Source organism: Mandrillus leucophaeus, unplaced genomic scaffold, assembly GCF_000951045.1.
Source record: "Mandrillus leucophaeus isolate KB7577 unplaced genomic scaffold, Mleu.le_1.0 Scaffold756, whole genome shotgun sequence".
NCBI lineage: Eukaryota > Metazoa > Chordata > Mammalia > Primates > Cercopithecidae > Mandrillus > Mandrillus leucophaeus.
The window spans coordinates 313,691-337,436 of NW_012108208.1; the positions used below are offsets into that span (position 1 = coordinate 313,691).

The 23,746-nt window shown below is 34.3% G+C and overlaps 1 protein-coding gene across 1 annotated transcript in view; it reads left to right on the forward strand.

Annotated features, from left to right (window-relative positions):
- Positions 1–23,746, forward strand: part of TBCK (TBC1 domain containing kinase) — a 245,377-nt gene that overhangs the window by 121,952 nt on the left and 99,679 nt on the right. The window contains exon 23 of the mRNA XM_011966312.1: positions 9,494–9,669. Coding sequence (XP_011821702.1) covers positions 9,494–9,669 — 176 coding nt within the window. The remainder of the gene's footprint in view (positions 1–9,493; positions 9,670–23,746) is intronic.

Here is a 23,746-nt window from a genome sequence, read left to right on the forward strand (position 1 = left end):
TCAGTCCCATCATCCCTGCTCCTAATATCTCAATGCATTAATGATAGGTCCTATTAAAGCACTTAACTGGATGAACAGGAATGACATTTTCCACATATTTTCAAAGCTGCCTAGCTTATCTATGTCTTCTTCCTTCCCATTTACATTGCCACCTAATTCCTGAACAAAATATTATTTATTAGTAATAGTATAAACTTCAAATAAATAAGTTCAAATGTTCACAGTAGGCACAAATTTGATATTTTTAACTGATGAGCATTCTATCTGTTAAAAGTATATATGAATAATTCTATTTTCATTTTATAGCAAGATACATAGTGAAATACAAGTTCAGTCGTCCCCCAGTATCAATGGGGGATTGGTTTCAGGACCCCCCACAGATACTGTAATCCACAAATGCTGTAGTCCCTTTGCATGTAACCTGTGCACATCCACATTTATACCTCAGATCATCTCATGATAACTTTTAATGCCTAATACAATAGAAATGCTATGTAAATAGTTGTTATACTATATTGTTTAGGGAATAATGACAAGAAAAAAAGTCATGCTCAGTACAGACACAGACATTCATTTTTATTCCCCAAATATATTCAATGTGCAATTGGTTAAATCCATGGATGCAGAACCCACAGATATAGAGAGCGGACTATATAAGAAAATTTTTTATGTACTTAAAAGTTCTTCATATGTTTAGATTGAATGTGTTCTGAGTGTATTTGGGGAAGTAGGACAAGAATCTGGTGACCTCTGAATTTATTTTCACACATATTTTATGTAGCATAGAATTTGAGAGGATTTATTTGGTCTCTTAAAACAATAAGGCTTTGAGTTTACTTGAAGTAAAACTTATTTTAGTCAGAGGTATAGTATAATTGTGAAGTTTTAGCTAAAAAACAAATGTTCATATTAATCTAAGCAGCAGATATATTTTCATGAAATGCTTAACCAGAGCAAAGAAAGCAGATATCAGTGTTGTGGTTCGATACCACCATCAGATGAGTGGACAGTTGACTGCTATAACTTTTCCATTATTCAGTACTTATCTTAATAAAGCAAAAGTGTTGCCAAGTAAATTTTGTTACACTACATTTATATCCAAAGATTTTAAAGTATTTTAGAGATTTTTAAGTATATAAATGAGAAGCAATCTGGGTTTTCAGTCAATAGTTTTTTACTCTCATCTAGGGATAAATATAAATTAAATAGGGTTACTGTAATATTTATGTGTAATCTTTCCATTATAAACAGTGGCTTAGATTTTTGAAACTATAAGACTTAATCAAATATAAGCTTATTATAGCCAGTAGGCTGCTAATTTGTGACTCCTTTTTTAAATAGTTATCATGGTGATGAACACTGCAGAAAACAATAGGAGTTTAAAACAGGGAGTTAGGGAGTTTTTCTTAAGTAAATGATACTTAAGATAATATCTGAAATTATTTAAGTGATATTGAGGAGTGGGGAGTGGAAAGAGGAAAATCTTGTAGACAGAGGGAATAAAATGCTCAAAGGCCTCAGACAACTGAAGGACATTAGAGCACACAGGAAAGTGGAGAGGAGTGACTGGAAAAGTGAATGGAGAGATAGACAAAGAAGGATCATGCAAGATCTTGTAGGCCACATTAAAAATTTTTTTAAATAATATTTGTTGAGATATTTTTTCAATATTTTTGAAGTAATGAAAAAAGTACTTAAAATAACATCAGGTACCAAAATATGAACACTATAATTGATATTAATATTTGCAGAGCTTTCTGATCTCTCTACATCAGGGTGATCTATCATGAGTGAAGCAAAGGATTCTTAACATACGTGCTCCTAATAGTTATCCATCATTTTTCCCCCTGTCTTATAACCAGATATGGGATGGAGAAATGATTTGTGAAACAGTAGAGCAACTGTAGTACACAGTTGTTCAGTGAAAGTTTTGTACTGTCAAGCCTGTAATATTGATGCCACTTGACCTGAAACTGAGAATCAATTATTCCCATCTTCTGCTTGTAGCTACGTGATCTTCATGCACGTCTTTTTTTTTTTTTTTTTTTTTTTTTTTTTTTGTGAGATGGAGTCTCACTGTGTTGCCCAGGCATGATTTCGGCTCACTGCGTGTCTATTTCTAAGTATACCTTGGAATTGCAAAAGGACAATCAAAATGAAAATTAAATTTGGAGATTTTAGCGGTAGTCCTTCTCTCCCCCATCTAGCCATAAAAATTACATATAAACATTAAAATCTAGATGCCATATTAAAGTCTTGTGTGTTTAAAATTAGTTAAGGATAAGTAAGAAAGTGTTAATTTGTTTATATTGGTATGGTGTATAGTCACTGAAATAAAGCTTTATGAAAAATTATTTTTAAAACCTCCAGTTATGTCAGTCTTGTTTCTGGTGGAAATACTGCATTATTTTATGGAAAAGAGGAAAATTTAAAAACAGATATTACAGTTTATCACCTTCAATCTAATAAATGGTCATGAAAACAGCAGCCAGTAGCATGGCTGATGAAGACTCTGAAATTATAACGTGATTCTAGGAAGCTAGAAGAATTCATATAACACTGACCTAATTGTTGCTCTTGAAGCATACAACTAATTTTGCAACATGTAAATACTTTATAAAGTTTAAAAGAAATGTTTCATACATATTGAGAACTGTAATGAATAATAATGTCAGAGGTGATCAGAATTTCTACTTATCTTGAAAATTTAGAGTAGATCTGAGTACTTACACATCTTAAACCTGGTCCCAAATTGTCAAGAATCTGATAGGAAGGCCTTTCTTTATAGCAGAGCTTCTTGTTTTATGGTTGATAAGGGTTTCTGTTTTGTGAAAGGGTTCTCGCTTTCTGAATTTTTGAGCAGTCCAAAAGTTATCTGATAGTTTAGATCAGTGTTATTAAGAGTATTTTGTTACAGGATACCAATGATGGCATTAGGTTTGTATTTGTTTTACCATTGAATGTTTATATGTGCCTTAGGTTTGCAAAACAAAATATATAGAGCATTTTTCACTTTTGAAGTAGATTAAAAGTAATTAACCACAAAAACCTTTAAAAGTCAGAAACTGTTTAAAATATCCCTACATATACTACTGATAGATATTGCAATAAGAATGTAAGTACCAAAATGTATTAAATTTAAGAAAGATATTTAAGGCATCAAAAGAATATACCTTGAAATAGTAAGAACCATCTGTGAGAAACCAACAGCCAGAATGAGGCTGAATGGGCAATAACTGAATGCATATTCCCCTTGAGAATTGAAACAAGACAAGTATGCCCACTCTCACCACTCCTATTCCACATAGTACTGGAAGTCTTAGCTACAACAATCAGGCAAGATAAAGAAATTAAAGGGATCTGAATAGGAAGAAGAGGAATCAAACTGTCTCTTTTCACAAATGATATAGTTTTGTGCCTGGAAATCCCCATAGCCTCTGCTCAAGAGCTCCTAGATTTGAGGAAAACTTTAGCCAAGTTTTAGGATTAAAAAATCAATATATAAAAATCAGTAGCACTTCTGTACACTGTGTCCAAGGTGAGAACCCAATCAAGAACGCAATCTCACTTACAATAGCCAATAAAAAAAGTGCATTACCTAAGAGTACATCTGCCCAAAGGAGGTGAAAGATCTCTACAATGACAACTACAAAACACTGCTTAAAGAAATCATAGATGGCCAGGCACAGTGGCTCACGCCTGTAATACCAGCACTTTGGGAGGCTGAGGTGGGCAGATCACAAGGTCAGGAGTTCGAGACCAGCCTGATCAATATGGTGAAACCCCATCTGTACTAAAAATACAAAATTAGCTGGGCGTGGTGGCGTGCGCCTGTAATCCCAGCTACTCAGGAGGCTGAGGCAAGAGAATAGCTTGAACCTGGGAGGCGGAGGTTTCAGTGAGCCAAGATCGCGCCACTGCACTCCAGCCTGGGCGACAGAGTGAGACTCCATCTCAGAAAAGAAAAAAAAAAAAAAAAGAAATCGTAGATGATGCAAACAAATGGAAAAATATTCCATACTCATGGATCAGAAGAATCAATGTTGTTAAAATGGACACATTGCCCAAAGCAATTTATACATTCAGTGCTATTCCTATCAAACTACCAACAACATTTATCACAGAATTAGAAAAAAATATTCTAAAATGCATATGGTACCAAAAAAGACCCCGAATCACTAAAGCAATCCTAAGCAAAAAGGACAAAGCTAGAGACATCACACTACCCAATTTCAAACTCTACTACAAGGATACGGTAAAGAGAACAGCATGATACTGGTACAAAAACAGACACATAGATCAATGGAATGGGTTAGAGAGTCCAGAATTAAGGCCACACACCTACAGCTATCTAATCTTCAACAAAGTTGACAAAAATAAGCAATGAGGAGGGGATTCCCTATTCAGTAAATGGCACTGGGATAGCTAGCAAGCCGTATGCGGAAGATTGAAACTGAAGCCCTTCCTTTCATCATATATGAAGATTAACTCGAGAGGGCATAAACATTTAAATATAAGACCACAATAAGAATCCTAGAAGAAAACTGAAGAAACACCATTCTGGACCTGGGCCTTGGGAAAGTATTTATGACTAAGTCCTCAAGAGCAATTGCAACAAAAACAAAAATTGACAAATGGGACCTAATTAAGTTCTTTAAGCTTCTGCACAGCAAAAGAAACTGTCAACAGAGTAAACAGACAACCTACAGAATGGGAGAAAATATTTGCAAACTGTTTATTTGAAAAAGGTCTACTATCCAGAGTCTAAAAACAACTTAAACCAACAAGGGAAAAACAAATGACCCCTTTAAAAATGTAAATAATACATGAACAGACACTTCTCAAAAGAAGACATCTGTGTAGCCAACAAGCATATGAAAAAATTGTTCAACATCACTAATCATTAGAGAAATGCAAATTGAAACCACAATGAGATACTATCTCATACCAGTCAGAATGGCTGTGATTGAAAAACCAACAAATAGCAGATGCTGGTGATGTTGCAAAGAAAAGGGAACCCTTATACACTGCCTACAGGAATGTAAACTAGTTCAGCCACTATCAAAAGCAGTCTGAAGATTTCTCAAAGAACTTAAAACAGAGCTTCTATTCAACCCAGCAATCCCATTACTAGGCATATACCCAAAGGATTATAAATCATTCTGCCATAAGGACACATGCATGTGTATGTTCATCACAACGCTGTTTAAAAATAGCAAAGACACAGAATCAACCTAAATGCCCATCAATGGTGGACTGCATAAAGAAAATGTGATACATATACACCATGGAATACTACACAGTCATGGTTAATCCACCAGTCACCAAGCCCTGCCCACATAAAACAAACAAACAAACAAAAAACTTCCAATCTGATTTTTGGTGCTGTTCTTGTAAATATATAGAATCAAAGATCACAAAATCTCTGAGGAAAGCTTCCAATTAAGATTCAAAACAGTACAAACTGAAAAAATAATATATTCAGAAAGATAACTATGAGAAAATTACTATGAAAAAGCAGAACTTTTAAACATAACAATGAAAAATATTTTGCATTGAATATCTGGAAATTGATTTTTTTTTTGAGAGAGAGAGTCTTGCTCTGTAGCCAGGCTGGAGTACAGTGACGTGATCACGGCTTACTGCAGTCTTCGCCTCTCAGGTTCAAGCAATTCTCGTGCCTCAGCCTCCTGAGTAGCTGGGATTACAGGTGAACTCCACAACATTTGGCTAATTTTTGTATTTTTGTTTAGTAGAGACAGGGTTTCACCATGTTGGCCAGACTGCCGTCAAACTCCTGGCCTCAAGTGATCCTCCTGCCTTGGCCTCCCAAAGTGCTAAGATTACAGGCATGAGCCACTGTGCCTGGCCTGGAAATTGAAATTGATATAGAAATGCAATGACGTTTGTGATGAAAATGTGAAATGATAAACTTTAGGAAATCTCACAGAGTATGGAACAAAAATACACATGGAAAGTAAGAATAAAAAGACAAAATTGTTAGAAATTAAATTCAGGAAGTTCAAGATTCTTCATTATAGAATAGAAGATTTAAAAAGAAACAAATTATCACAAACATCAAAAACATACTTTTTCTGTAACTCAGGGATCCACCAAATGCCCAGCACAATGAAGTATATGCTTAAGTATATCACCATGAAATTTCATAATACAGGGATCCTGAAAGTTAACAGAGATACAGAAAATCATGTACAAATAATCTTAAATCAGAATTTTATCACACTTCTCAGCAGAAGACATTGGAGCTCTACCTTTAATAACCCTGAAGGAAAAAATTCAACCCTAGAATGCTCTACTTGATCAAACTATCAGTCAAGGGCAGATTAATTATATTCTTTGAAGGTTTTTAAGTAGCTTACCTCCTGTGTACTCTTTCTTTATAACTGCTGGATAATGTGTTTCATCAAAATGAGAAGTAAATATGAAAGAGTGGTAAATAATGTCTTACCCAAAAAGTTAGGAATCAAATATAGGGGAAAGCCTAAGAGAATTGGATAATGATAAAGAGAAGTTCCAGGACAATAGCTATTCAGTAAATTTCAGAAGCAATTCATAGCCATTAAAGTGAGAGAAGAGTAGGCTCAGGAAAGCTGTCTTTTCCATCTATCCTTACCCAAATGGTTGTGTTTTATCATATTGAAAATAGTTCAATATTTCTGAAAGATCTGATACTAATGGGTGCCAATGAAGCAATTAATAGGTTTAGAGAAGTTATTTTACCCAGAATTGCAAAATATCTCATGGAACTGTAATTCAAACCTGGGAAACCATAATCCATGTTTTATTCACAATGCACTGTCTCAATAATTATAATGCAAGGTTAAAAAACAGTAGTGCCATGTAATGAGAGATTACTTTGTAGGAGTAATTGTGCATTTTAATGTACGGTTCACAAAGTACTTTTGCATTATATTTTGATTATGATAATGTGCTTTGGAAGGATTTTAAGATGAGAGGTGACATGAGTCAAGTGAATGGAAAATGAGATATCTGTCAGAACTAACAATCAGGGTAGAATCAGGATGGATGCCAGTACATCATCAAGATTCATTGTAAACCTTCTATGGTGTTGATGGGATGTCTTGGAAGCAGATACAAATGACTTTTCCAATGCCAGTGATTTAAGGACTGCACTACCCCCTTTGCTCTAGATCACTGACTCAACTTCAAACTTTTACTGGTGACAGATGTGTCAAATTGATTTGAGCCCTGCAAATACAAAATCTATGGACTGAAACCCTTTCTTTTGGAAATTAACCTGTGTTAAGTAGACAGACTTCAGATGGTTGAGTGTTTTCTCTCATTGGCTGCCAAATTTTTATCTTAACTACTTGAATGGAAAGTTTTCTAAAATAAATTGCTCAATCTCTTTCTTCTTAAGCAGGCTAGAGGAACCTGTCTTAAACTGATTTTTCTTCTAGTTTGTGTTTGTATTTTCTTTGTGAAATAACAAGTTGCTATTGTTATAGAGCTTCACTATATTATCCATTGCCCAAATAAACAGGCCCATGTCTCAAAGCTTGTTTCACCCTGTTTTATAGTTTTTATATTAGGAATAACGTGAGGTGATGAAATCTGACCTCTTTTTGTAGCCATGGAAGTAATGAGCTGTGAAGTTGGCAAACATCACTAAGGAATGCCTAATTGAGTAACTGGCCTTATCAGACTCTCTGATCATATTCCAAATTTAAGTTAGTTAGGAAGTAACAAAAGATGCCTTATAACCTAATAGTAACTTCAGACTTCTACCCTTAGTAACATGCTTAACAAATCACTTAACTTCCTTTTGTCTTAGTTTCTTTATCTTTAGCAGAAATAGAGGATGGGAAGAATAATTACAATACCTGTCTTTAATAATCATTGTAAGAATTAAATGGATTAAGTGAAAGTGTACAATACCTGTCACATAATAGATGATCAGTGTTATCTTCTTTTCCCCTCTTCCAGATTTCTCCACCTTACCACAGCAGATAACTCTAAATGATTACTCATGCACTATCCACAGAATTTAGTTAATGCCTATTTCCTTTTCCCCTTGTAAGCCCTTCATTTCAAAAAGAGGGGAGAAAAAAAGAACTTACCACTTTGTGACATGTGATATATTTTTCTCCACTGCCTGCCTGAGCTGACACTTGGACTTTTACAGAGGAAATGACGATATATGCCATTTGCTACTTTTAGAAATATGGAAAGATAAAAACTCGTCAATGCTAAATTCCTAAATATCCTAAATATTGCTAAATATCACAGTCAACTTCTTGAATTTCTCCTGCCTTTCTGTGATCTCTCCACTTTCACCATAGAGGACTGGCTAACTTCTCATCAGGACTGTTGGCCTCCTAAGGAGATACAGTCTCATCAAAAACCAAATGATACAGAGTTGTAGTAACCTTTCTATGTATATTACCTCTGCATTAAAGATGCTTAAATTTCAAACATGAGAAACAAAAGGAAATCTAATATGAAAGTGTTTCTATTTTATCTTTTAATCAAGTGCATTTAAACCTTACTTGATGAAACTTTAAAACCTTTCTTCATTTAACTCAAGAAATTATTAAAGAATGGAGAAATGCTGGTGGGGCACAGTGGATGATGCCTGTAATCCTAAAACTTTGGGAGGCAAAGGCAGGTGAATTGCCTGAGGTCAGGAATTCAAGAACAGCCTGGGCAACATGGCGAAACCCCATGTCTACTAAAAATACAAAAAATTAGCCAAGCGTTGCGGCACAGGCCTGTAATTCCAGCTCCTAGGGAGGCTGAGGCACAAGAATTGCTTGAACCTGGGAGGCCAAGGTTGCAGTGAGCCATGATTGCGCCACTGCACTCCAGCCTGGGAGACAGAACAAGACTATCTCAAAAACAGGAAAAAAAAAAAAAAGAGAGAGAGAAATGCTGAATTGAGATTCTGAAAATTTTTTTCTAATTATTTTATATCTTATTTAATGGCAGTAAAACTGTCAGTTCACTTTACTAGAATGCATTCTGAATCACTAATCAACATCTTCTATATCTTTTGTCTACCTGTTCCCAAATTGTACTCTCCCCCCACAACTTTCATTTTACATTGGAAAAGTGGAAACATTAATTCAAAATAAATTTGGCAGATTTTTAAATAAGGAGATATGTTATATTCTGTGGCATTTAAATGATACTCTGAAATATACAAACATATATATGTATGTATATGTAGATAATTCCAAGTAAAAGACACACATGAAAACATAAGTAGATACATTTACAAATATATGTAAGCAAATTATACCATCATTTCCATCAATCCAATATTTCCATCAATCCAGTCATAAATATGCTGATTAATATCTACATTGTTTCTTTACTGATATTTTTTCTAATAACTTACCATCTTAGCCATATTTAGATATATTCGCTTAGGAGAGATGCTGTGTGTGTGTTACTTTAAAAGAGCAATCTAAATTCTATACATTTGCTTTTTTAAAACATTTCTATCTAGAAATTGACATTGAACGCTGTGTGAGAGAATCTATCAACCTGTTTTGTTGGACTCCTAAAAGTGCTACTTACAGACAGCATGCTCAACCTCCAAAGCCAACTTCTGACAGCAGTGGAGTCAGAAGTTCGGCACCTTATTTCTCTGCTGAGTGTCCAGATCCTCCAAAGACAGATCTGGTATGTATTTGCGGATTTAGTTTGCAAAGTCTAAAAGGAGATGGATGTTAAAATTAATATACCCTAGTAGCATTATTGCTCTTAATAGTATCATTTATGTCCTTTTAATGTAGCTATTTTCTAACATGTGATTAGATTCATAGAAATAATCCAGAAAACCATTATATCTGTTTGGTTATAGAGTTAAGAAGATTGTTTTGATGTATTCCTCCAGGTAGCAAGTTTTGCTTTTTTTGTATGCATTTGTCGTATCTGTTTATATATCAGTTGGTTATATAGTGAGAGATTACAGAAGCAAAGAAAGAATTAAAAAAATAGAAAAAGAGTTGTTAATAGAGCAGGAACTTATTCTTAGTTGACAGAAGAAACAGCATTTTTAACACTATGCCCATGTAGGTGTTTCAACATTATCATTATTATTAAACACAGTTTATAAATATGATCAACAAAGCTTTCAGTTATAATAATTCATACATTTCAAATATTCTAATATTATCATAGTATCATAATTATTTCCATGAAATTGAATTTCAGTCAGTATGTATGTATTGCTTTTCAGATATGGCACTTTCTATGATTTTATTTATGTCCCCAAATACATGAGTGCATTCATTTGCACATATTTCCATCACAACCAAATTATATTAAGGTCACTTATAAACATGACCCTGCTTATGATTCAGTACAGAGCAATTTCAATAATTATAATCTCTGCCTCTAGATATATAGATGATAGAGAGGAAAACAGCTAAATGATGATACATATGAAAGATTATAAGACATTTCTAAAATATCCTGAGAGAGAAAAGAATAAGAACCCACACTTATGAATAAATATTTGCATTATAGTTTTCCAAAAGTAGTAGTTTTCTTCTGCCTGCCCGGAAGAAAGTAAGTTCTCAAATACTAGAAATATTCAGCTGAAGATATTACCATGTAATAAATTTTAGTGGGAGAATTCATTTGTCAGTAAATGATAAATGTTGTTCTAGATCAGGGATACCCAACCCCCAGGCCACAGACTGGTACCGGTCACAGGAACCAGGCCACACAGCAGGAGATGAGTGGCAGGCAAGCCAGCAAAGGTTTATCTGTATTTACGGCCACTCTCCATTACTCGCATTACCTCCTGAGTGCTGCTTCCTGTCAGATTAGCAGCAGCATTACAGTCTCATAGGAGCAGAAATCCTCTTGTGAACTGCACGTGTGAGGGATCTAGGTTGCACGTTCCTTATGAGAATATAATGCCTGATGATCTGTCACTATCTCCCATCACACCCAGATGTGACCATCAAGTAGCAGAGAAACAAGCTCAGGGCTCCCACTGATTCTATATTATGAAGAGTCATGTAATTATTTCAGTATATATTACAATGTAATAATAATAGAAATAAGGTGCACAATAAATGTAATATGCCTGAATCATCCCAAAACCGTGTGCCACACCCTGGGTCCATGGAAAAATTGTCTTCCATGAAAACAGTCCCTGGTGCCAAAACAGTTGGGGACCACTGTTCTAGATGACCTGTAAGATAGCTTGAAACTCTGAAATTCAGCAATTCTGAATACAAACTTATTTAATAGTTTCTTTCTTTTAAATTTTGAATTGTATCCTCTTTGTAACAGAAAAACATTTGTTAAGAAGACTGACTTCTCCATTTTATTGCCTTTGTTCCTTTCACATATGAGTTGCTTTTATTTATGTGGGTTGATTTCTGAGCTCTCTATTCTTTTTCATTGATCTATTTGTCTGTTCTTTTGCCAGTACTACGCTGTTTTGATTTATAATTTGTCTTGAAGCTCAGAAGTGTCAGTCCTCCAACTCTGTTCATTTTTAATACTGTGTTGGTTATTCTGAGTCTTTGTTTCCAAATAAACTTTAAAATTAGTTTGTTGATACCTACAAAATAACTTGCTGCTATTTTGATTGGGATTACATGGAATCTGTGTATCAGTTTGGGAAGAACTCTTGACAATACAGGTTGATTATCTCTTTTCAAAGATGCTTGGGACCAAAAGTGCTTTTGGTCCCATTTTATTTGTTTTGATTTTGGAATATTTGCATTATACTTACTCATTGAGCATTCCTAATCCAAAAATACAAAATCCATAATGTTCCAATGAGCATTTCCTTTGACTGTCATCTTGGTATTCAGAATGTTTCTGATTTTGGAACATTTTGGATTATGGATTTTGAGACTAGAGATATTCAACGTTTATTGAGTCTTCCTATCCAGGAAATGGAATATTTTTTCGTTTATCTAGTTGTTGGATTTCTTTCATCAGATTTTTGTAGTTTTTCTCATTTAGATTTTATATATATTTTGTTAGACTTATATCTAAGTATTTGATTTTGAGGAATGCTGTTGTAAATGGTATTTTTTATTTCAAATTCCGTTTGTACATTGCAGGTATACAGGAAAGCGTTTGACCTTTTTGTATTAACTTCGCGTCCTGCTACCTTGCTGTAGTTACTTATATTAGCTCCAGTTTTTTGCTCAGTTCCTTCAGATTTTCTATATATATGATCACATTATTTGAAAAATGGACAGTTTAATTTCTTCCTTGCCAATTAGTACACCTCTTATTTTCTTTGCTTGTGTTATTGCGTTAGATATGACATCTAATATAATGTTAAAAATAAATGGTGAGAGGACATCCTTGCCTTGTACCTGGTCTTAGCAGGAAATCTTCTAGGGTCTCACCAGAAATTATTGTGTGAGCTGTAGGTTTTTGTAGATGTTTTTTACAAGTTGAATAAGTTCTCTTTTATTCCCAATTTGCTGAGAGATTTTTATCATGAATGCATGTTGGATTTTGTAGAATGCGTTTCCTGTATCTATTTATATGATCATGTGAATTTTCTTCTTCAGCTTGTTGGTGCAATGAATTACATTAATTAATTTTCATATGTTAAAACAGCCTTGCATGCCTGGGATAAATTCCACTTGTTCATGGTATATAATTTATTTTATACATTGTTGGATTTGACTTTGATAATATTTTGTTGAGGATTTTGGTATCTATGTTCATGAGAGATATTGTTTTCTTGTAATGTCTTTGTGTAGTTTTAGTATTTAGGGTAATACTGGCCTCATAGAATGAGTTAGGACATACTCATTTTGTTTCTGTCTTCTCAAAGAAATTGTAGATAGTTGGCATAATTTCTTCCTTCAGTCTTTAGTAGAATTCACCAGTGAATCCATCTTGGATCTGATACTTTCTGTTTGGAAATGTTCTTAATTATTGATTGAATTTCTTTAATAGATGCAGGCCTATTCAGATTATCTAATTCTTCTCATGTAAATTTTGTCATATTGTGTCTTTCAAGCCATTTTATCAAGGCTATCAAATTTACGGGCATAGAGTGGTTCATAGTATTCCTTTGTTATCATTTTATTGTCTATGGAATCTGTACTGAGATCTCCTCTTTCATTTCTGCTATTTGTAATTTGAATAATCTCTCTTTTTTTCTTAGCTGGTTAAAGGCTTATTGATTTTATTCATCTTTGCAAGGAGCCAGCTTTTGGTGTCATTGATCTCTTTGATTTACTGTTTTCAGTTTCATTGATTTCTGCTCTGATTTTTATTTTTCTTCTCACTTTGAATTTATTTTTTTTCTTTTTTAAATTAGATTTTAATTGTATTGACAAATAATAATTGTACAGAGATACAGAGTTAGATGTGATATTTTGACACATGCATACAATTTGCTATTCTTTTTCTAGTTTCCTAAGGTGGAAGCTGAGATGATTTTAGAACTTCCCTTATTTCTAATATATACATTCAAAGCTATACATTTTCCTCTGAGCATTGTTTTTGCTGCATTCCAAAAATTTTGATGTTGTGTTTTCATTTCCGTTTAGTTAATATTTTGACCTATTTATTAATTAAAGGTGTTTTGTTTAGTCTCTAAGTATATTGGTATTTATTCTCTAAGTCTAATAGTTTGTAGCTAATTCAATCAACTGTATATATATACACATACACATATACATATAGTTCTATATATATAGTTTTATATAGATATACAGTGTGTCTATGATATATACACACATACACCCTATATATATGAATAAGTTTATCTCTTTCTTTCCAGTTATTATGTTTCCAGTTGTTTATTGTCTATTGCTTTGGACAGAACTTCTAGTTTAAGAGTAGGTAGACTTACTTGTTCCTGAATTTAATGAAAATGCTTCTAATTTAATCATTAAGTTTGATGTTTTTTATACTCTTTATTGAGACAATTATTGTCCCATCTTTTTTGTATTTCTGAGTGTTTATCATGAATGTTAAATTTTATCAAATATTTATTTTGTATTAATTTGGGATTATTTCATCTTTTATTGTGATAATGTCTTACATTATTACAATTTCTTATATTTAATGGTCATTACATTTCTGAGATAAAGTCTACTTGGTCACTACCAAAAAGACATACTGGCTATATTTGATTTGCTAGTTTTTAAAAAAAAATTTATGCACCTATGTTTATAGATTAGAAAGGTCTATAATTTTCTTTTCCTTTTTGTCCTTGTCAGGCTTTGGTCTTAAGATTATATTACCTATTGGGTACTGTGCTCACTACCTGGCTGACAGGAGTCACCCGAAACCTCAGCATCACACAATATACCCTTGTGACAAACCTGCACATGTACCCCTGAATCTAAAATAAAAGTTGAAATTATTTTTTTAATTTTATTTATTTCTCCTTTTGTCTGCTATTTAATCATTTTCTATAAAAGGAATTATCTCTTTTATATAAATTGAGGAAACTTGTTTGAAAAAGCACTTCTATAAGTTCATGTTGTTTGAAAAGTATTTCTATTTAGTTAACATGTTTATTTTCTCAAAATTTTTTCTAAAAATACCTATTTTAATTTTTTATGTTTGTAGAATTCTATACATAAAATACTTTTAATTTGTGTTCTCTTTTATCTGAAATGTTGTCTATATTTTCCATCCTAGTATTGTTTACTTGAAAGTTAAAATGTGTTAGTATAATAGAAAACAGGTACAAAAATAATGTATGCATACTGTAAAAAGAACATTTATTAAAATTAGGATCATCAGAATTCAGGTTCATATTATATATTCTTATGTCTGAGTCAAAAACAAATTTTAAAAGCAGCTTTTATAAATTGAAATAAATTGTACTCTGTTACTAGTAGAATGGAAGTTTAAAAGTGGATATCAGAAGAAAAATCAATTATACTTTTATTTCTGCATGCATCTATTGTATTTATTCCCTGAATCAGAGTTTTATAATAGAGAAAGCATGAGCTTTGCTGTTAGATGGACTTGGTTTCTAATTTCAACCCTGTTCCTTTTTCATTGTATAATCTTGAATAATTCACATAACCTCTCTACTTCCCTATTTGTAATTGTGAACATACTTAAAATAATACCACCCTGGCAGGGTTACTTTAAGAATGATCTACATAAAGCTCCTAATTCAGTGTCTAGTGCATAATAAGCACTCCAAAAGAGTAAAAAACCATTATTACATGTTTAGTAATTAACAGTTAATTTTTTTTACTTTGCAGTCTGCCCAAGAACTTTATAACAGTCTTCTATATTTAAATGATCTGTACAAAGGACATGATGTTCTAGTATTCTGTTTTTCCTCAGCTATGTTACCTCATTACTATCACTTTACATTTAGAAACCACTATAAAAACAGTGCGGAGAGTAAGGATTAGGGAGGCTGGGTTTTCAAAGAAGGAATCTTTCTGGCAGTTTTACCTCAGTAAATTCAGTTTAAAATTTCACTTTGACCTTTACTTCTTAGTCTTAATACTATTTTCATCCCTAAACTAAAGAATTGCCAAAAGAATTATTTCATCTAGTGCCAAAGTCTTTCCCATCAGTTTTCTCTTAAGTAGCTAAAACTGCTTGAGAATTGTGACTGAATTTTATTAATTGAAAGAAATAATAAGTAAAGATATGTAATCTTGGTTAATAGAATGAATGTTTTTGAACAGAGTGTATTTTGGAAAAAACTCTAGTTAATCTTTGATTTTTTTAAATGTATTTCTTTTTTAAATTTTAATCACATATTTACAACTGGTATAACTTACATGCAATATGTAAATAAGCAATAATTATTAAGTTCTTTTTAATACCTCATTATGAATACATATACTAACCCAAGATTTTATTAAATAATTTTTTTATTCACATGATGCTAACTGCTTGTATATACTCTTACCATAAAAATGATAGCATTTATTGTATTACCTTCAGTTTATAAGGTATGCTTTCAGTGTAGATTAAACATGAGTTTACTGTAGATAAAATCTTATTTAAAGCACATTTTTATACTTTTGGTTCAAATAGTTTCCAAAATTCAAATATAAATGTCAGTCTACAAAGTTTAATCTCAATAATAACAACACTACTTTTTAGATTTTGAACAGTTTAAAAATAACACCACAGTGCTTTATGATTTTCAGGTACCCAGGTACGTTATTTTATCTGCCCCTAAACAAATCTCTGAGATGTTTTATCCCTATTTTAGATGTAAAGAGATTCAGAAACCTTACTTAATACAAGTTAACTTATAAATTGCCATTATATCAGTACTGTAAATATGTTTTTCACTCTTATTTATTGAAATGTATATATTAATATATATCATATCCTACTGTACACTTGGCTTTTCAAACATTTTTAAATTTTTCTCTATTTCTCTAGAAAATACATTAATATATACTCATGCAATCATCTATATACCTACTCTTAAATAAGAAGAAATATTTTTACAGTAAGGACAAGGAAGAGTACAATTATATATCCTTTTTTGCTAACATATTGAGAGTAAAATGTTAACCTAAAGGAGAACTAAACACTGCTGAAATTATTTAGAGCAATAGATGCATTGAAAACAAAAAGGTTAGCTTTGCATCCATTCTTTTTACTGGTTCCATTCTTCTGCCATTATCTAATGTTCTATAAGCAATTTTGGAGCCATTATGATAGGCACAATTTCAGTGAAAGATTAAGACTACAAACCCTGGCAACTACATATAAGGGTAAAGTGTATCAGTCTTCTGGAAGTTACGTAGAAGACATTTTATAGAAAATAATATCTTTTGAAATTTGTTTTTCCGTAGTAATGTATAATCTTATTCTACCATTGGCCCAAAAAATAAGCAAATAATAATAATAATAATCCAACATAAGAAAATAAAGGATAGTTAGATTTGGGGATAGGATATCGAAAGACCTTGATTTACTGGATTAAAATATGATTTTTTTCTTTCTATATTCCAAATGTAAAGAAGGAGAAAGCAAACAAATTCCTAGACAGAAATTGATATGGTTTGACTGTGTTCCCATCCAAAGTCTGATTTTGAATTGTAGTAATTCCCATGTGTCAAGGGCAGGACCAGGTAGAGTAATTGAATAATAGGGGCAGTTTCCCCCATACTGTTTTCGTAATAGTGAATGAGTTCTCATAAGAGCTGATGGTTTTCTGATGGACTTCCCCCTTTGCTTGGCTCTCATTCTCTTTCTTGCCACCATGTAAAGAAGGACATGTTTGCTTCCCATTCTACCATGACTGTAAGTTTCCTGAAACCTGCCAAGCCATGCTGAACTGTGAAACGTCTTTCCTTTATAAATTACCCAGTTTGGGGTATGTCTTTATTACAGTATGAGAACAAACTAATATATTAAATTGGTACTGGTAGAGTTAGTTGGGTGCTGCTGTAAGGATACCAAAAATGTGGAAGTGATTTTGGAGCTGGTTAACAGGCAGAGGTTGGAACAGTTTCAAGGGCTCAGAATAAACATGAAAATGTGGGAAAATGTGGGAGAATGTGGAGCTTCCTAGAGACTTGGAATCCTCAGAAGACAGGCAGATGTGGGAAAGCCTGGAACTCCCTAGAGACTTGTTGAATGGCTTTGACCAAAATGCTGATAGTGATATGGACAATGAAGTCCAGGCTGAGATGGTCTCAGATGGAGATGAGGAACTTTTTGGGAACTGGAGTAAAGGTCACGCTTGCTATGCTTTAGCAAAGAGACTGGCAGCATTTTGCCCCTGCCCTAGAAATATGTGAAACTTTGAACTTGAGAGAGATGATTTAGGGTATCTGGCAGAACAAATTTCCAAGTGGCAAAGTGTCCAAGAGAAAGCAGACCATAAAAGTTTGGAAAATTTGCAACCTGATGATGTGAAGAAAAGAAAAACCCATTTCCTGAGGAGAAATTCAAGCCAACTGCAGACATTTGCATAAGTAATGAGGAGCCAAATGGTAATCACCAAAACAATGGGGAAAATGTTTCCAGGGCATGTCAGAGACCTTCACAGCAGGTCTCCCATCATAGGCCTGGAGGCGTAGGACAGAAAAAATGGTTTCCTAGGCTGCTGCTACTCTGTGCAGTGTCAGAACATGGTCCCCTGTATCCCAGTGACTTCAGCTTTGGCTGTGGCTAAAAGAGGCCAAGGCACAGCTCAGACCCTTGCTTCAAAGGGTGCAAACCCTAAGTCTTGCAGTTTCCCATATGGTGTTTGGCCTGTCGCATAGAAGTCAAGAATTGAGGTTTGAGAACCTCCACCTACATTTCAGAGGATGTATGGAAATGCCTGGATATCCAGGCAGAAGTTTGCTGGAGGGGTAGAGCCCTAATGGAGAACCTCTGATAGGGCAATGCAGAAGGGAAATGTTGGGTCAGAACTCCCACACAGAGTCCCTGGTGCACTGCCTAGTGGAGCAGTGAGAAGAGGGCCACTGTCCTCCAGACCTCAGAATGGTAGATCCACCAACAGCTTGCACTATGCATCTGGAAAAGCTGCAGACAGTCAACACCATCCTATGAAAGCAATGGAAAGTGGGGCTGTATCTTGCAAAACCACAGGGGTAGAGCTGCCCAAGGCTGTGGGTGCCCACCTCTTGCATCATCGTGACCTGGATGTGTGACATGAAGTCAAGAGAGATCACTTTGGAGCTTTAAGATTTGGCTACCCCACTGAATTTCAGACTTGTATGAGGCCTGTAGCCTGTTTGTTTGGGCCAATTTCTCCCATTTGAAATATGTATATTTTTCTATTGCCTATACCCCCATTGTGTCTAGGAGGTAACTAACTTGCTTTTGACTTTACAATCTCATAGGTAGAAGGGACTTGCCTTGTCTCGGATGAGACTTTGGACTGTGGACTTTTGAGTTAATCCTGAAATAAGGCTTTGGGGGACTGTAGAAAAGTGTGACTGTGGTTTGAAATGTGAGGACATGAGATTTGGGAGTGGCTGGGATGGAAACATGTAATCAAACTTTTAAATAAATGGAATCATAGCATTTGTATTGTTTCATGCTTCATATTTGCGTCTTACAGTTACCATGTCTTACAGTTTTTAGCTCCAGCCTAAACTTCTCTTCTCTCTTTTTTTGCTTAGCAATGTCTTGAAAGTCTTATGCACACACACACAGACATACACACACACACACACACACACACACACACACACACAAACACCTAATTCTGGTTAACAAGCTGCAAACCATTCCTTGGTACAGAAATGTTATTGTGGTACTAATACTATTATTTGTATACCTCAAATGCAAATAGCTAAGTTAATAATGTCTCCTCAGTTTACAACACATTACAATTATTGGACTGGGTCAGACACTTTCTCCTATTTCCTTTTACTTCTTTCTTTCCGCCCTGACCCTCACTCCTTGGTCTCTCCGCAAAATCATTTATAAAACAGTGGTTTGCGAATGTTGATGTATATTAGCCTCTCCAGGAAAGCTAAGAAAAAATGAGGCCACTCTTTGTTTAAAGGATAGACCCTGAGCCTTTGTGTTTTTAGCTTGTTCTCCATGAATTCTAATACTGATTGCTCTAGTATAGTTTATATAGGTTTCTGAATATGTGCAAACCCTTTTAAGTTAAATATATATGCATTTATGTGTGTTTGTAGGGATCTTGCCTAATTTTTTATTGTGATAAAAATGCACATAACATAAAATTTTTCACCTTAACCGTTTTAAGTGTACAGTTCATTGATATTAAATACATTCGTAATGTGCAACCATCACCACCATCTATCTGCATAACTCTTTTCATCTTGTAAAACTGCACCTCTCAACCCATCCCATAGTAATTTCTTATTCTCCCCTCCTCTCCACAACCACAATTCTACTTCTATCTCTGGTTTTGACTACTCTAAGTACCTCACAGAGTTGGAATCATATAGTTTTGGTCAGAATTTTTTTTTCTTCTTAAGGCTAAGTAATATCCATTGTGTATGTATACCATATTTTGTTTATCCATTCATTCATCAGTGGACACTTGAGTTGCTCCCACATTTTAGCAATTGTAAACAATGCTGCTATGAACATGGGTGTATAAATATCTCTTCAAGATTCTGGTTTCAGTTCTTTTTGGCATATATCCAAAAGTGGAATTTCAGGATCTTTAGTGTTTTGAGGAACTGCCATACTGTTTTCTACAGCAGCTATATCAGTTTACATTTTTACCAACAGTGTGCAAGGGTTGGTTTCAGTTTCTTCTGAAACTTGCCAACACTTTTCTGTTTTGATTTTTTTTTCTTTCTTCTTTTTTTTTTTTAAATAATAAATGTTAAGTGGAATCTCATTGTAGTTTTGATTTATATTTCCCTAATGATTAGTGATAGTGAGCATCTTTTCATGTACTTCTTAGCCATTTGTATATCTTCTCTGGAGAAATGCCCTTGAGTTGTTTCTTTTTTTGTTGAGTTTTAGGAGTTCTCTATATTCTCGATATTATTCTCATATTAAATATATGATTTGCAAATATTTTGTTTCATTCTGTGGGTTGCCGCTTTACTCTGTTCAGTGTCTTTTGATGCACAAAATATTTTATTTCACAAAGTTCAATTTGACTATTTTTTTCTGTGTTACCTAGGGCTTTGGTGTCATCTCCTAGAAATCAAGTGCCAACTCCAGTATCATGAAGCTTTTGCCCTATGTTTTCTTCTAAGAGTCTTACAGTTTTGGGCCATACATTTAAGTCTTATTGATTTTGATTTAATTTTTGTACATGTTATTAGGTGAGAATTCAGCTTCATTCTTTTGCATGAGGATATACAGTTTTTCCAGAAACATCTGCTAACAAGTCTGTCCTTTACCCCACTGAATGGTCTTAGCCACCCTTCTCAGAACTTATTTGACCATTTATAAGAGGGTTTATTTTTGGCTCTAGTCTATTGGTCTATATGTCTGTCTGCCTTTATGCCAGTATCATCCTGTTTTCATTACAGTAGTTTTGAAATAAGCTTTGAAATCAGGAAGTCTGAGTCTTCTGGCTTTGTTCTTTTTTTTTTTTTTTTTTTTTTCAAGATTGTTTTGTCTATTTTGAGTCTCTTGAGATTCCATATGAATTTTGGAATAGATTTTTCTATTTCTACTAAAAACATCATTAGTGTTTTGATAAGGATGTATTGAATCTGTAGGTGGCTTTGAGTAGTATTGATATCTTAACAGTATTATATCTTTCAATCCATGAACGTGGCTTGTGTTTTCATTTATTCATGTCTTTCTAAATTTCTTGCAGCATTCTTTTGTTGTTGTCATTGCACAAGTCTTTCACCTCCCTGGTTAATTCCTAAGTATTTTATTCTTTTTGATGCTACTATAAATCAAATTGTCTTCATTAATTCCTTTTCTGATTGTTCATTGTTAGTATATAGAATACAAATGATTTTTTATCTGTTTTTTTCTCTATCCTGCTACTTTGTTGAACTCCATTATTAGTTCTAACAGTGTTAGAACTAATCTTTAAGGTATTTTTTATATATAAGATCATATCATCTGCAAACAGATAATTTACTTCTTACTTTTCAATGGATGGCTTTTCTTTTAATTGCCTAATTTCTCCAGCTAGGACTTCCAGTACTATGTTGAAAATACATCCCAAAAGCAGACATCCTTGTTTATTCATTATGTCAGAGGAAAAGCTCTCAGCCTTTCACCATTGAGCATGTTTGCTGTGGGTTTTTCATATATGATTTTTATTGTGTTGAGGAACTTTCCTTCTATTCCTAATTATTAAGTGTTTTTATCATGAAAGGGTGTTTGATTTTGTCTTTTTTTGGCATCAGTCTAGATGATAATGTGTGTGTGTGTTTTTTTCTCTCTCTCTCCATTCTGTTAATGTAATGTATCATATGGATTGATTTTCCTGTGATTAAACATCCTTGCATTCTAGGAATAAATCCCAATTGATCATGCTATATAATTTTAATATGCTTTTGAATTTGGTTTGCTACTATTTTGTTGAAGATTGTTGTTTCCATATTCATAAGGGACATTTGTCTTTAGTATTCCCTTTCTGTAGTGTCTTTGTATGGCTTTGGAATCAGGGTAATGCTGGCCTTATACAATCAGTTAGGAAGTATTCCATCCTCTTCAGCTTTTTAGAAAAGTTTGAGAAGGATTTGTGTTCTTTAGATGTTTGGTAGAATTTACCAATTAAGCCATTAGGTCCAGGACTTTTCTTTCTTAGGAGATTTTTTATTACTGATTCAATTTCCCTGTTAGTACTAGATCTAGTTAGATTTTCTATCTCTATGATTTTAGTCTTGGTAAGCTTTGTGTTTCTAGGAACTTATCTACTTCTTCTAGGTTAGTGGCTTCATTTTTGACTCCTGCCTTATCTTCCAAATTTAATCAATCAAAAACTTTTGTTTATTAATCTGTATACTTCTCTCCAATTCTACTGACAATATTTTACTCATGTTCACCATGATTACAGGCATGTGCTACCATACCTGACTAATTTTATATTTTTAGTAGAAGCGGGTTTCACCATGTTGGCCAGGCTGGTCTCGAACTCCTGACCTCAGGTGATCCACCCACCTCAGCCTCCCAAAGTGCTGGGATTACAGGCATAAGCCACCACGTCCGGCCTGTTCTACAATTTTCTGACTGGTCTCTCTGCATCCATTCTTATTTATATTTAATCCATTTTTTAGACTTCAGCTACCATAATCTTTTTTAATCAAAATGTTTACCAAGACTCTTATGACTATCCTGACAATAAAATTCAAACTTCTAACATGGTCTAAAAGTCCCAATATAATATTTCCCTTGACAACCTTACCAAGATTTTCTGTCAGTATTGTTCCCTCTAATTTTTCTGTGCTGTAGCACAGAAATTAGATTTCACTCAGTTTTAGAAATGCCCTATACATACTTCTGCTGTAAGGCCTCTATGTCTGCCTTCATTTTCTTTTTTAACATAAATTCCTAAAGATCAAGAACTGTATCATAGATTCTTAAATAAAATGATAGGGAGGGGGCAAAGTAAGATGGCCAAATTGAAGCCTTCACCAAGCATGCCTTCTGCACAGAAAGCACCTTCATAAGAACCAAAAACTAGATGAGCACCCACAGTACCTGGTTTTAACTTCATGTCACTGAAAAAGGCACTGAGGAGGGTAGAAATAGTTTTGAATCACCAATGCCACCCCTCGCCCACTCCCCAGCAGGAATTGTGACATTGCATTGAACTCAGTGGTACCCTGTTACAGCAGAATGCAAAACCAGGCTGCACTTAGCTAATGCCCACCCATAGAGGAGATATTTAAACCAACTCTAGTCAGAGGGGAATTGCCCATCCCAGTGGTCCAAACTTCAGTTCTGGCAAGCCTTATCACCCTGGGCTAAAGTGCTCTGGGGCTCTAAATAAACTTCAAAGGCAGTCTAGGCCACAGGGACTGCAACTCCTAGGGGAGTCCTAGTGCTTACTGAGATTAAGGTGAGTGGACTAAGGAGGCACGTAATCTGTTGAGACACAGCCAGAGTGGCTAAGAGAGTGCGTGCACCACCCCTACTCCAAACCCAGGCTGCACAGCACATGGGGCTCCAAAATAGACACACCTTCCTTCCACTTAAGGAGAGGAGGGAGAATAAAGAGGTCTCTGCCTTACATCTTGGAAACCAGTTCATCCACATAAGGATAGAATACCAGTCAGAGTTATGAAGCCCCCTTTCCAGGACCTAGCTCCTAGATATTTCTAGACACAGCCTGGGCCAGAAGGGAACCTGCTGCCTTGAAGGGAAAGACTCAGTTCTAGCACGACCC